Source organism: Pseudonaja textilis, chromosome 6 (assembly GCF_049901715.1).
Source record: "Pseudonaja textilis isolate UNSWEBS1 chromosome 6, rPseTex1.2, whole genome shotgun sequence".
NCBI classification, from domain to species: domain Eukaryota; kingdom Metazoa; phylum Chordata; class Lepidosauria; order Squamata; family Elapidae; genus Pseudonaja; species Pseudonaja textilis.
Window position 1 is genome coordinate 47,402,625 of NC_141995.1, and position 14,061 is coordinate 47,416,685.

The 14,061-nt window shown below is 48.8% G+C and overlaps 1 protein-coding gene across 1 annotated transcript in view; it reads left to right on the plus strand.

The window, feature by feature from the left end:
- The first annotated feature begins 103 nt into the window (after positions 1-103).
- The window catches only part of RGS12 (regulator of G protein signaling 12), a 60,682-nt gene continuing 46,724 nt past the window's right edge, over positions 104-14,061 (plus strand). Inside the window, exons 1-3 of the mRNA XM_026699772.2 lie at positions 104-222; positions 8,568-10,456; positions 13,114-13,233. Of these exons, the coding sequence (XP_026555557.2) occupies positions 8,639-10,456; positions 13,114-13,233 (1,938 nt within the window). The 5' untranslated portion in view covers positions 104-222; positions 8,568-8,638. The remainder of the gene's footprint in view (positions 223-8,567; positions 10,457-13,113; positions 13,234-14,061) is intronic.

Here is a 14,061-nt window from a genome sequence, read left to right on the forward strand (position 1 = left end):
CGGGGCCAGAGAGGAGAGCTCCCCGCCTCCTTTCCTCCCTCCCTCCTCCCTCCCTTCGCCGCGTTGCAGGCCGGGAGCCGTAGTCCGCAGGCAGAGCGACGCTGCCACGCCAGCCGGGGGGCGGGCCTGAGCGGGCCCGGTGATTGACAGCGGCGGCGCGCGTCGCCTTGGCAACGGGGGCCGAAGGAGGCGGCGGCGGCGGCCTCGGCAACGGCGGCGGAGGTGAGCGGCGGCGGACAAAGGGCGGGCGGGGGGCGAGGGAGACCCTCCTCCTCCTCATGGGGAAGGAGCGCCGCTCCGGCCCGGGGGAGGGAGGAGGCGCTGGGCGAGGGTGGGGGGGCGACGGGAGGGGGTCGCGGTTGCTTTGCGGGGGAGGGTTTGGGGAAGGGGCTTTGGCCTCCCCCGTGGGGGCTCTGCGAGGGCATCTGGCCCTTCCCTCCCGTCTCCTCTCTCTCTCTTTCTTTCTTTTTCTTTCCTCCTTCCCCTCTTTCTCCTTTCTTCCTTCTCTTTCTTTCGTTCTTTTTCTTCCTTCCCCTCTTTCTTCCTTTTTCTTTTCTCATTCCCCTCTTTCTTTCCTTCCTTCCTTCCTTCTTTCTCTTTCCTCCTTCCCCTCTTTCTTTCTTTCTTTTTCTTTCCTCCTTCCCCTTTCTCCTCTCTTCTCATCTTCCTTTCTTTTGTTCTTTTTCTTCCTTCCTTCCCCCCTTTCTTTCTTTTCTTTTCTCATTCCCCTCTTTCTCCTTCCCTTTCCTCTTTCTTTTGTTCTTTTTCTTCCCCTTCCCCCGCTCGCTTTCTTTTTCTTTTCTCATCCCCCTCTTTTTTCTTTTCTTTCTTTCTTTCTTTCTTTCTTTCTTTCTTTTCTTTCCTCCTTCCTTCCTCTTTCTTTCTTTCTTTCTTTCTTTCTTTCTTTCTTTCTTTCTTTCTTTCTTTCTTTCTCTTTCCTCCTTCCCCTCTTTCTTTCCTTCATTCCTTTCCTTCCTTCACTTCCTTTCCCTCTTTCTTTCTTTCTTTTTTCTTTCTTTCTCTTTCCTCCTTCCTTCCTCCCCTCCCTTCCCTTCTTTTCCTTCCCTTCCCTTCCATTCCTTTCCTTTCTTCATCCATTAACTTCCTTTCTTTCCTTTCCCTCTTCCTTCCTTCCCTTCTCTTTCTCCTTTTATCTCCCTCCTCCCCCTTCTGTTCCCCTTCATTCTTTTATATTCCTCCTTTTCCTCCTCCCCTTCCCTCCCGTTCTTCCTTCCCTCCCTTGCCCCTTCCCTTTCTTTCCTTTCCCTCTCTCTCCTTCCTTCCCTCCCTTCTCCTTCCTTTTCTCCTTTCCCTGTCCTTTCTCTTCCCCTCTCTTCCCCCTTCCTCTCCCCTTCCTCCCCCCTTCCTCTACTCCTCCCCCTCCGCTCCTCTTTTCCCCCCTTTCCCCTCCTTTCTTTTTCCTTTCTCTTCCCACTAAGCTTCAGTTTCTGGGCTAAGTTGGTGCCTCTCCTCCTCCTCCTCCTCCAGCTGAAGTTATTATTCCCTGCTGGAGGATGGTCCTCGACTTTCACCTGCAAGGGAGCCCCAAAATTTCCATTGCTGAGCGAGAGATTTGTTTGAAGCAAGCTTTGCCCCCATTTTACAACCGTTCTCACCCCCGTTGTTAAGCGGATCCCTGCGGCCTGTTCCGTTAAGTCACAATGGTCATTAAGTGAATGTGGCCATTTCCCCACCCACCCACCCACCCCGGTTGGGCTTTGCTCACCAAAAGGTCACCGAAAGGGATCAGGTGACACTGCCACCGTCGTAAATGTGAGCCACTGCCACCGTCGTAAAGATGAGTCCGTTGCCAAGCATGCAAATGTAACTGACTTCACCTTGAGGAAGCTGCGATGGTCATAAGGGTGAAAAATAAATCACTTTTTTCCCCTGCCGCTTTAACTCCGGACAGTCACTAAACAGAGTGTCGTAAGTCGAGGACTACCTGTCTTGCGAGGCCACCTGCCTGCTTAGCTACCTGTCTGCTTCCGAGAGCCTTTTCTAGTTTCTTGGGTTTTCTTCCCTGGGGCTTCCTTGGCTTCCTACCTTCCTGGCTGGGCTGGTAATTTTGGTTGCCGGACGAAAACAAGAGCGAAATGACAGAGGCTGAATTCCATTCCGGGTCTCGCTTCAGGGGCTGGGAACCACTTGGATTTGCTTCTGGGTTTTTTTTTCTTTTCTTTTCTCTTTCCCCCCTTCAATTATTAGCCTTTCCACGGTGCACCCATCACAGCCTACATTTTAAGTGCTTCAATTCCTGGCCAAGCCTGAATTTTCCTGGGGTGACCCTGCTAAGTTATTTGGGAGACAGGAGCCCCCAACTGGGCATGATTTTTACTGAGTTTAGTTTACTTGGTTGTCTGTGCACCTCGTCCAACGAAATCAAACTCCATCTTCAGTGCACATCATGACCATGAAAATAAACACAAACACACACATCCTTCACACTCCACACATTGAATTGAAAACCTGCAACACCAGGTTTTCTGGTGTTATTGTCCTGGGGGCAATAAGCGCTATTGCTAGCTTCCTCCCTTCCTTCCTTCCTTCCTCCCTTCCCTCCCTCCCTTCTATCTTTTCCTTCCTATCATCTTTTCCATCCTTCTGTTTTCCTTCCTTTTTCCTTCCTTCCTTTTTCCTTCCTTTCTTCCCTCCCTCCCTTCTGTCTTTTCCTTCCTACCATCTTTTCCTTCCTTCCATTTTTCTTCCTTCCTTTTTCCTTCCCTCCCTCCTCCCTTCCTTTTTTCCTCCCTTCCTTGTGCTTAGAATGCAGCATTGCAGGCTAACTCTGTCCACAGCCAGTAGCTCAGTCCTGAGCAGCTCAAGGTTGATTCAGCCTTCTCTCCTTCCAAGGTCAGGAAAATGAGGACCCAGATTGTTGGGGGAGGGGCAAGAGGCTGACTCTGTAAACTCCCCTACAAACTGCTTGTAAAGCACTCTGAAGTGGTATATAAGTCTAAGTGCTATTGCTAGTCTTCCCTCCCTCCCTCCTTTCCCTTCCCTCCTTCCTTCCCTTTCCTTCCTTCCTTCCTTCCTTCCTTCCTTCCTTCCTTCCTTCCTTCCCCTCCCCTCCCGTCCCTTCCCTTCTCTTTAATCTTCCTTCCTTCCCTTCCTTCCCTTTAATCTTCCTCCCTCCCTCCCTCCCTTCCTTCCCAGTGGTTAGAAGGCAGTAATGAAGGGCCAACTCTGCTTACTGCCAGCAGTTTGATCCTGACCAGCTCAAGGTTGACTTGGCCTTCTGTCCTTCCAAGGTTCATAAAATGAGGACCCAGATTGTTGGGGTCAAGACAGAGGTGACGCTGTAAACTGCTTAGAGAGGGCTGGAAAAGCACCATGAAGCGGTATATAAGCCTAAGTGCTATTGCTAAGTTGGAAGGAAGGAAGGAAGGAAGGAAGGAAGGAAGGAAGGCAGGCAGGCCATGGTGTCCTAGTGGTTAGAATGCAGAATTGCACGCTGACTCTGCTCATTGCCACCAGTTCGATCCTGACCAGCTCAAGGTTGACTCAGCCTTCCTTCCTCCTTTCCTTTCCTTTCCCTTCCTTCCTAGTGGTTAGAATGCAGTATTGCAGGCTAATTCTGCCCACTGCCAGCAGTTCGTTCCTGAGCAGCTCGTTGATTCAGCCTTCCTTCCTTCCTTCCTTCCTTCCTTCCTTCCTTCGTTCCATTGAAAATGTAGCATTGCAGGCTAACTCTCCTCATTGCCTGGAGTTCAATCCTGACCGGCTCCAGGTTGACTCAGCCTTCTGTCCTTCCGAGGTGGGTCAAATGAGGACCCAGATTTTGTGGGGCAAGAAGCTGACTCCATATACTGCTTAGAGAGGGCTGGAAAGCACTGTGAAGTGATATATCAGTCTAAGTGCTCTTCCTTCTGCTCTTGCTATTATTCAAACTTGTCCTTATTCTTTGGTTTGGTGGTATAATAAATTATTTTTTCTTATACCAAGATCAGGAATACAGGGAGTCCTCACCGTATGATCACAGTTGAGCCCCATACTTAGGTTGCCAAAGGGAGACCTTTGTTAAGTGAGTTTACTTTTGCCCCATTATTGCAATTTTTCTCCCCGCCTTTGTTAAGTCAAATCCCGGTTGTGAAGAGAATCGGGCTTCCCTCATTGACTTTAATCATCAGGTGGTCGCAAAAAGAAATCACATTTCACCCCACTCCCGAGACACGGCGACCATCATAGATGTGAGCCAGCTGTCAGTCAGCCGAATTTTGATCACGCCACCATGCAGAAGTTTCAATGGTCATAAGCGGGGGGATTTAGCCAGTTCAGAATGGTTTGGGCGAACCAGAAGTTAAATTTACATCTGGTTCGCCAAACTGGTAGTTGAACCGACCAGCTGGCCCCACCCACCCCACCCCACCCCTTTCAGGACTCTCCGTGTGGCCCGCATGGAGGGTGAAAAACCGGGCCTTCCAGAAGTCCAGAAACAGGCCTGTTTCTGGCTTCCGGAGCCCGGGAGAGGCTGTTTTTGGCTTCCCAGAGTCCCGAGGAAGCCTCAGGATTCTGGGGAAGGTGAAAATCTGCCCTCCCGGAAGTCTGGTGGGCCCCGCCCGCCCGCCCCTTTCAGGAGTCTCTGTGTGCCGCATGGAGTCTGGGAGGGTGAAAAATGGGCCTTCTGGAAGTCTTGAAACGGGCCTGTTCCCGGCTTCCAGGGGCCCCCCGGAGCCCGAGAGAGGCTGTTTTCACCCTCCCAAAGTCCCGAGGTAAGCCTCCGGACTCTGTGGAAAGCGAAAAGTGGCCCTCTCGGAAGTTCCGGTGGGATATGCCCACCATGGCCACGCCCACCCCGCAACCAGGCAGCGAAATCGTTTGCTAGGTTTTTTGAATCCCACCCCTGGTCAGAAGTAAAAAAAAAAAATGGTTACTGAATTGTTTTTGTTTTTTTTTCCAAATGCCTTTGTAACTTCAGATGGCCACTAAGTGAACCGTTGTAAGTTGAGGATGACCTGTACTTTCTGTCCTCTCTTATTATCTTTCTTTCACGATACCCTTCCTTGTGTTTGCAATTGTTCTTAATTAGTACTGCGGTCCTTCTTCTCCGGAGCTGTCAGTCTGATAACTAATCATTATCCTAGAATAATAGCTCTGTTCTAAAATGGCCTTTGATCTCCGTCTCCCTTTTGGCAAGGCTCAGGAAAGCCCTCTGATAATTGCTCACAGGTGTGGTGCCTTTCTTGAACCCGTTCCCCGAGTTTCACAAGTCTGGCTGGCCCAATTGGACCTGGCCAGGGGTGGACACAGCTCCAGGCCACCTCAGGGGCTGGAAGGTGGGTCGACTCCACTCTAAAATTGTGTGGGAGGGAGAGAGGGAAGAAGGGGGAGAGAGAAGGAAAGAGAGAAGGAAAGAAAAGCGAGAAAGGGAAGGAAAGAAAAAGAACAGGACGGAAGGGGGAGGGGAAGGAGGAGGAGGGAGGCATTAGAGAGGGGAGGGAAAGGGAGGGAGAGGAAAGAGGAGAGGAGAGTGAAAGAAGGAAGGAAGAAAAACAGGAAGGAAGAGAGGAGGAGAAAAAGGAAAGGAAGAGAAGGAAGGAAGAAACAGGAAGGAAGAAGGGAGGGGTAGAAGGGGAAGGAAGGAAGGAAGAACAGGAAAGGAAGGGAGGGAGGGAAAGGGGTAGAAAGGGAAGGAAGGAATGTAAAGGGAGGGAGAGAGCAAACAAAAAGAAAGGGAGGGAAGAACAGGAAGGAGGGAAGAGAGAGAGGAAGTGAGGGGAGGGTAGAAAGGGAAGGAAGGAAGGAAAGGAAGAGCAGTGGAAGGAAAGAAAAGAGATGAGTGAAGGAAGGAAGGAAAAAGAACAGGAAGGACAGGAGGGAGGGAGACGTAGAGAGAGAAGGAAAAGGGAGGGAGAGTGAAAGAGAAGGGAAGAAAAGAGGGAAGGAAGGAAAAAACAGGAAGGAAAAGGGAGGGAGCAAAAGAAGGAAAGGAAAGAAGGAAGGAAGGAAAAATTGGGAAGAAAGGAGGGGGTAGAAAGGGAAGGAAGGAAGGAAAAAGGAATAAAGAAGGAAAGAAAAGAGACGGAGGGAAGGAGGGCAGGGAAAAAGATCAGGAAGGACAGAAGGGAGGGAGGCAGGCGTAGAGAGAGGGGAAGGAAAAGGGAGAGAGGGAGCAAAAGAAAGAAAAGTAGGAAAGGCGGAAGGAAGGAAAAAACAGGAAGGGAAGGAGGGGTAAAAAGAAGGATGGGACGGAGGGAGGAGTTGGAAGGGAAGGAAGGAAGATAAAGGGAGGGAGAGCAAAAGACGAGGTAAGGAAGAACAGGAAGGGAGGGAGGGAGGGAGGGAAGTGAGAAGGAGGGGTAGCCGGGGGAAGGAAGGGAGGAAAAGGGAGGGAGCAAAAGAAAGAAAGAAGGAAGGAAAGTGGGGGAGATACCTCTCTCTCTCTCTCTCTCTCTCTCTCTCTCTCTCTCTCTCTCTCCCGGGATAACTGAATCAATTTGCCAGCCCAGGGGTTTGCAGGAGAGGCAGTCCTGGACTTACAACGGTTTCGTTTAGTGGCCATTCAAAGTTATCTCGGCCCTGAAAAAGGCGAGGTATGACCCTTTTTCAAACTTACGACCGGTGCAGCATTTTCCCCCAACCAAGGGTTGGGATCAAAATTTCAGACCCTTGATGACCGACTCATATTTAGGATGATCCCGAGGTCCCTGGGGGACCCGTGATCTGCTTTGGCGACCTTCAGATCGGCAAAGTCCGCAGGGGGGGAAGGAAAGTCGTAACAGGGGACAGAACTCACACGGATGTCTCCCTTAGCGACAGAAATGTTGAGCTCCGTTAGGTTCGCAAGTTGAGTCCAGGGGAAAAGCCAAGTTTGCCTGACCAACAGGGCTACTAACTTGCCAGCTGCTGGGATTCACTTACTGATGGCGGCAAAGAAGTTCGTAAAAGGTTCAGCAAAATTCAGCAAACGTGACACTTAACGACAGAAATTGTGGGCTCGGTTGTAGCTGCCAAGTCGAGGACTGCCTGTATTAAATGGCTGGGAAACCCATGGAACGTGGCTTAGGGCATTCTGAACAGTGAAGTCGACGGGGGAGTCCGGATTCGCTTAACAACCGAATGGGACCAATTTAACAATTGCAGCGAGTCTGTCCAAGCCCTGCCAGGTTTGCTGAAACCCAGTGATGGAGCACCCACAACAGAATAACAGAGTGGGAAAGGACCTTGGAGGTTGTGATGACTCGGGGCATGTCACAAAAATAGAATAAATTCCCTTTAATGCCTTCAACTTGGCTCCCAGTGTTCAATTATCCTCGGCTGGATATCAAACTCTTAAAGAAAACAGTTTACGAAGGGAGTAAATGCAGTCTGCACCCAAAGTAAAGTTAATTCAAAATTAAAAAAACCCAACACAAACCACACTGAAGGAATTACTATGGCGGGCAAGGATGATAAATTGCAGACCTCTACCAGATAACGCAGCAACCACAGTTGGGAGGAAGCCAAAACCCAGATAAGCTCCAACAAGAATAATGCACACTTTGCTTCCAGCAACTTTGCCATGCATAGTTTGTCCTTTTAAACAGTCCTCCCAGCTGCAGCCCATGAAGGGGATCGGGGCCCCTTCCTCCCCCGTAGACCACGCCACTCACATTTCTCCCTTATCCGCTCCTCCCTGCGTGCCCTAGGATGAAGAGGGGATGGGCCTGGGTCTTCCTCGGAATGCCCATCCGGCCTGTGCCCTTCCCCAGTTTCCTCCACAACCACCAGAGCCACACCCCCACTCCCTGTCAGCTGTTCCATCTCTCCCTTCTGTCCCAGACTCCATCTGTCCCGGGCTCCAACAGGGGCATGACAGAGGTCTTCTAGTCCAACCCCCTGCTCAAACAGGAAGTCCTATCTAGACCATTCCAGGCAAGTGGCTGTCCAGTCTCTTCTTAAAAACCTCCAGTGATGGAGCACCTACAACTTCTGAAGGCAACTTCTTGTTCCACTGGTGAATTGTGCTCACTATTAGGAAGTTTCTCCTTAAATCCAGGTAGCTTTTCTCCTTAATGAGTTTCTATCCATTGTTTCTTCTTTTGCCTTCTGGTGCTTTGAAAAATAAGTTGACCCCCTCCCCTTCTTTGGGGCAGCCCGTCAAATACTGGAAGATTGCTATCATATCTCCCCTGGTCCTTCTTTTCTCTAGACTGGCCAAACTCAAATCCTGCAACCCTTCTTCACATATTTTACTCTCCAGGCCTTTAATCATCTCAGTTGCTCTTCTCTGCACTTTTTCTTCTCGTCCTTCCTACGACCTACATTTCTACTTTACGACTATAAGTTTGTTGCTTGTAATTTTACAATTTGTATTATTTCATTTAGTTTCCTAGTACAGTTTACATTGGTTGCTTATTTAGTATCCTATGGCTATTGCTAAGTGTTGTATCTTATGATTTACGAGGAATGTATTTTTTATGACGACTGTGATCATGATTTATCACTTATAGCTTTTATGTACACTGAGAGCTTCTGCACCGGGGACAAATTCCTTGTGTGTGTCCAAATCACACATGGCCAGTAAAGAATTTCTATTTATTTTTCCAAAGTCTCAACCTCTTTTTTGGATGTTCTTTTTCCTTTAGGACAAGAGAAGGGATAACCCACAAAAATGTAATTCCAGACAGAGGTTATTTTGCCCCGACCAAATGCCAGCATGTACAGGCTAGGAGAGAAACCCAAGCGTCGGCTACGGGCTCACAGCTCCAGCATCCGAAACGTCGAAATCGCCCGAGGCAGAGCGGGATATGGCTTTACTCTTTCTGGCCAAGCTCCCTGCGTGTTGAATTCTGTTTTAAAAGGAAGTCCGGCCGATTACGTGGGACTGAAGGCAGGGGATAAAATATTTGCCATCAACGAAATCAATGTGAAAAGGGCCTCCCACGAAGACGTGGTGAAGCTGATCGGCAAATGCTCGGGGGTTTTGCACATGGTCATCGCCGAAGGGTTCGGTCATGCGGAAGCTTGTTCCAGCGAGGAAGAAGAGGGCCTTTATGACGGAAAAGGGTGGCCAAAGACCATGCTTGACCTGAAAGGCCCGGGTATAAACCGGGCGGTGAAAGTGGTTGAGGAAATGCAATCCGGTGAAATTTTCAACATGATCTTCGAAAATTCTAATATTGGCCCGAGCGAGACACAGGTGCCAAAAAGAAAGGAAAAGTCTGTCCACGAGGGGGCCAAGTTGGAAACAGAATCTCCGCTGACAAACGATAAACCCCACGTCCTGTACGATGAGCAGGCCCAGACCGCGAACCACAACTCGGTTTTTCAAGCTTGCCCGGAAGACCAGGAATGTGGTGCAATTGACGCCAGCGTTTTGAACGTGGCCATGATTGTGGGATACTTGGGGTCCATCGAGCTCCCTTCTTCCAGCTCAAATCTGGAATACGACAGCTTGCAGGCCATCCGTGGCTGCATGCGCCGCCTTCGGGCCGAGCAACGCATCCATTCGTTAGTGGCCCTACGGATCATGCATGATGCCGTCCAGCTGTGCACAAACCCGTCCATCGTGATTGCAACCTATCCAGCCGAGAAGCTGGCCTTCAGCGCGCTCTGTCCCGACGACAAGCGATTTTTTGGACTGGTCACCATGCAGAGCATCGAGGAGGCAAGCTTAGCTCCGGAGGATGACGCGATCCTGAGGACGTCCTGTCACGTCTTTATGGTGGATCCTGAGCTCTTCAGTCATAAAATTCACCAGGGCATTGCCCGGCGGTTCGGATTGGAATGCACGGCCGATCCGGACACCAATGGCTGCCTCGAGTTCCCCTTGTCATCTTTCCCGGTCCTTCAGTTTGTCTCTGTCCTTTACAGGGACATGGGGGATTTCATTGACGGGGTGCGGGCCAGGGCCTTCCTAGACGGAGACGCGGACGCCCAGCGGAACAACAGCATGAGCAGTAACAGCGATAGCGGGATCGGGAACGTCAATCAGGAGGAAAAAAGTCGGGTTTTAGTGGTAGACTTAGGCAGCAACTCCAACAAACACCCGCTTAGCAATCTCCAGAGCAGTCCAATAAACAGAGCTCAGAATCCCCACTGGAGTTTTGGTCACGAACAAGAAAACGTAGGCTTAGTTCCCACGTTCCAGAACGACAAATCTCAAAACCTTAGTACGTTTCTGGCCTCTTCGGCTCACGTTGAAGTCCCGGGGCCTTTGTCCAAAGCCTCAGGTCAGAAGATCCCCGGGGACCATCAGAGGTGGTTGCCTGCCCACGTGCTGAAAGACTGGCAGCAGGGATGCCTGAGCGACCAAGAGTCGTACACGGACTCTACCGACGGTTGGTCGAGTGTCAACTGCGGGACGCTTCCGCCTCCCATGAGCAAAATCCCAGCAGACAGATACAAGGTCAGCGGCGGCTTCACTCCGCCTCATCTCCTGTCCCCAAAGAAAGAGCCGGCGGAGAAAGAATTTCAGAGGGAGGATCGCTTGGATTCTCGACAGGGCTTCAGGTCCCCCCAAGAAGACAAGAAGGTACGTCTGTTAATGAAATGCAGGTAGTCCTCAACACAAATGTGCGTTCTTTAATTGATTGATTGATTGATTGAGATAGATAGATAGATGATAGATAGATAGATAGATAGATAGATAGAAAGATAGAAAGATAGATGATAGATAGATAGATAGATAGATAGAAAGATAGAAAGATAGATGATAGATGATAGATCGATCGATAGATAGATAGATAGATAGATAGATAGATAGATAGATACAAATAGAGACAGACAGACAGACAGATCTGCTGAAAAAAAACTTCTGCATTGGTGACAGGAAGGGCATCCGGCTAGTAAACACTCACCTTCATGCAGTTGCCCAGATTCCACCATGCAAGGGATTATGAGGTCGTTAAAAGAAGATGAGGTATCTGTATGTGTGTGTTAATGCAGGCTGTAAAGCGCTGTGAATCAGTATATAAATCTTAAGTGGTACTGCTTTCTTTCTTCCTCCCTCCCTCCCTTCTTTTCTTCCTTCCTTCCAATACTACATTCTAACTCTGTCCATTGCCAGCAGTTCGATTCTGACCAGCCTTCCATCCATCTGAGGTTCATAAAATGAGGACCCAGGTTGTTGGGGGCCAGAGGCCGACGTTGTAAACTGCTTAGAGAGGGCATTAAAGCACCGTGAAGCAGTATATAAGTCTAAGTGTAATTGCTACTGTTATCGCTGGAGTAGGTCCCCTGAGTAGTACTCCTGGCTCCTATAGCCTGTAACTTTTTTCTCTGGAAATCCATTCCTATTCCTTTTGTCTACTTTTAGCTGTACAATTTGGGACGAACGCCCTTTGAATGGTGTGGGAGTAGGAATGGATTTCCAGAGAAAAAAAATTGCAGACTACAGGAACCAGGAGCCCCACTCAGGTGACCCTGAGGACACAGATAAACCTCCAAGTAGCCTCACCGGCAAATGACCAGCTGTCTGCAAGCTATATAAATCCTTCCCTTCTCCTCCATCCAAGTCAGAGCTAAAGAAGCTTCTTGGATTTGGAGCGAAATGTCTTCAAAAGAAAAAAACACAAGGAAGTCCAGTTGCCTCCTGAAAAAAAAAAAAAAAACACCTTTGGGACAATTTGTTCCCTACCAAATGTACAGGCCTAAATCTGGATCCACCCCTTTGCCTGCTCAGAGTTGCAGCGTGGAGGCGGCACAATGGCGAGCGTTAACATTCCATGGGGACGTCGGAGGGAATGAAACCAGGGCTGCTATTTAAAGCGTTTACCCTTTCGGAAAATGGTTTCCTCCCCCTCAAATTCACAGCACCCCGTAATAAGAATGTTTTTGGATTCTATTGTTTAAAAATAGAACGAAACCCTGCAATTAAGAAAATTCACATTGCTGGTGTATGCAACACTAAATAAATCCCAGCTGCCGCTAATTTTGCTCGACAAAGAACTTGAAACCTTGCAAATGGAAACAAAGATCGGGCAGTATAATTACCTAACAAAAAATAACTTGATGTAGGGTTATGCAGTTTTGCTAGCATTGTTCGTGCATCTGGACTGTTTCATCAAATATCAGCTCCTCCTAATGAATTGGAATGACAGATTTCTTGGGGTGAACATGAGTGCAAGAAACGATTATTTTATTGAGTGTCTCCCAAGTGCTAGAGCTAATCCTCCTCCTCCTCTTTTAATGACCTCATAATCCCTTGCAGGGTAACTGCAAGGAGCTGGGCAACTGAAAGGAGTTAGCGGAGCGTTTTACTGGCCGGATGCCGTTCCTGTCACCAATGCAGAGTTTTTTGTTTGGCAGATATAGTCTCATTCTGCCCAGAGAGAGCAATATTTGCCTCTACCTAGGATCGAACTCACAGCCTCCAGATTGTGAGAGCTCCACCTCTAGGTCACCTCACCACTCCAAGTGCTAGAGCTAATATTCTTCCAAAATAAATAGCCCAAAGTGATCCATCGATCCCTGGTAGCCCTCAACGTACGACCACAGTCGAGCCCAAAATTTCTCGTTAAGTGAGACATTTGTGAAGGCAATTGGACTTTCTTGTTTGTTTTCCTTCTGAAGACATTTTGCTCCTCATCCAAGAAGCTTCTTCAGCTCTGACAGGATGGTGGGGAATGGAAGGATTTATACTCCTTGCAGGCAGCTGGTCATTTGCATCCTTTTAGAGAGTCATTGAGGCCACTTGGAGCTTTGTCTAGGTCCTTGGAGTGCTTTTTTTTCCAGAGGCAACTGAACTTTCTGGTTTTTCTTTGAAGATGTTTCGCTTCTCATCCAAGAAGCTTCTTCAGCTCTGACCGGATGGTGGGGAACGGAAGGATTGATACTCCTTGCAGGCAGCTGGTCATTTGCATCCTTTTAGAGAGTCGTTGAGGCCACTTGGAGGTTTATTTGTGTCCTCAAGGTCATCCGAGGCTACAGGAACCAGGAGCAATACTCAGATGACTCTGAGGACACAGATAAACCTCCCAAGTGTCCTCAACGACCCTCTAAATTGTTGCAAAAACTAAAGCCTCCAAAACTAAGCCCAACCACATAGCTTTGTAGCGAAGCACAGGTATCGGGCTAGACTCTAATAAAATGGATCTTTGAGAAGATAACAGTCTCGGGAGTCTTTTAATTTGGAGGTTGTTACTTGGAAGGCTGACACCGACATTCAGTGTCTCTTTTTGGCTGATTTAGGGCACAAAATTCGGACCCGCTTTTGGATTGGTGCAACTCTTCCATCCCTCTTCTTCGGCTCGGAGATCGTTTGGGCGCTCCAAGAGATTCAGCGTTACCCGTTCGCTCGAGGATCTTGAGGTAACTTGTGACTTTTGATGATTTGGAACGAAGACGGTCAATGACACAGTTCATTTTGACTCAGGAAAATTAATCATAAATATATTTCGGGGTACCCTTGTCTCAAAGTCACTTTCCCCTTCCCCGGTTCCTCATTTTTTGAGTCTTCAATTCGGCTTTTCTTAGCAACGTTTAGTATTCATAACTGCAAAGGTTTTCTTATGGAGAGGGTGGCCAATTTAGACTTTGGGGCTGGTTGTGTTATCTCTCTGGGCACAATGAGAAATATATTTGCTGAATATGACTCCACATTGGCAACAAGAAGGGCATCCGGCCAATAATCACTCAGCTCCATTCAGTTGCCCAGACTCCACCCCGCAAGAGATTATTAGGTCGTTAGAAGATGATGATGATGGTTGTGTGATCACCAAGGGCATAATAAAGCTTTGGGGCCACATCCTTCACATAGGATAGCTCCTCAGGTAGCCTAGCATCAGTTGTTTCAATGCACAATCTCACACCTGTGGCCCTGGACCAGAGGTAGCTGCTGTTAGCCAGATGCTGGCCCCCTATCCTTCTAGACCAGGGGTCTTCAAACTTGACAGCTTTAAGGCTTGTGGATTTCAATTCCCAGAATTCCTCCTCCAGTCATGTTAGCTCAGGACTTCTGGGAGTTGAAGTCCACAAGTCTTAAAGTTGCCAAGTTTGAAGACCCTTATTCTAGACCAAGGGTGTCCAACCTTGGCAACTTTAACATTTCTGGGCTTCAACCTGGTTCAATAGTAGTAATTGTGAGAGGGATCTTGGAGTCCTAGTGGACAATCACGTAAATTTGAGCCAGCTATGTGT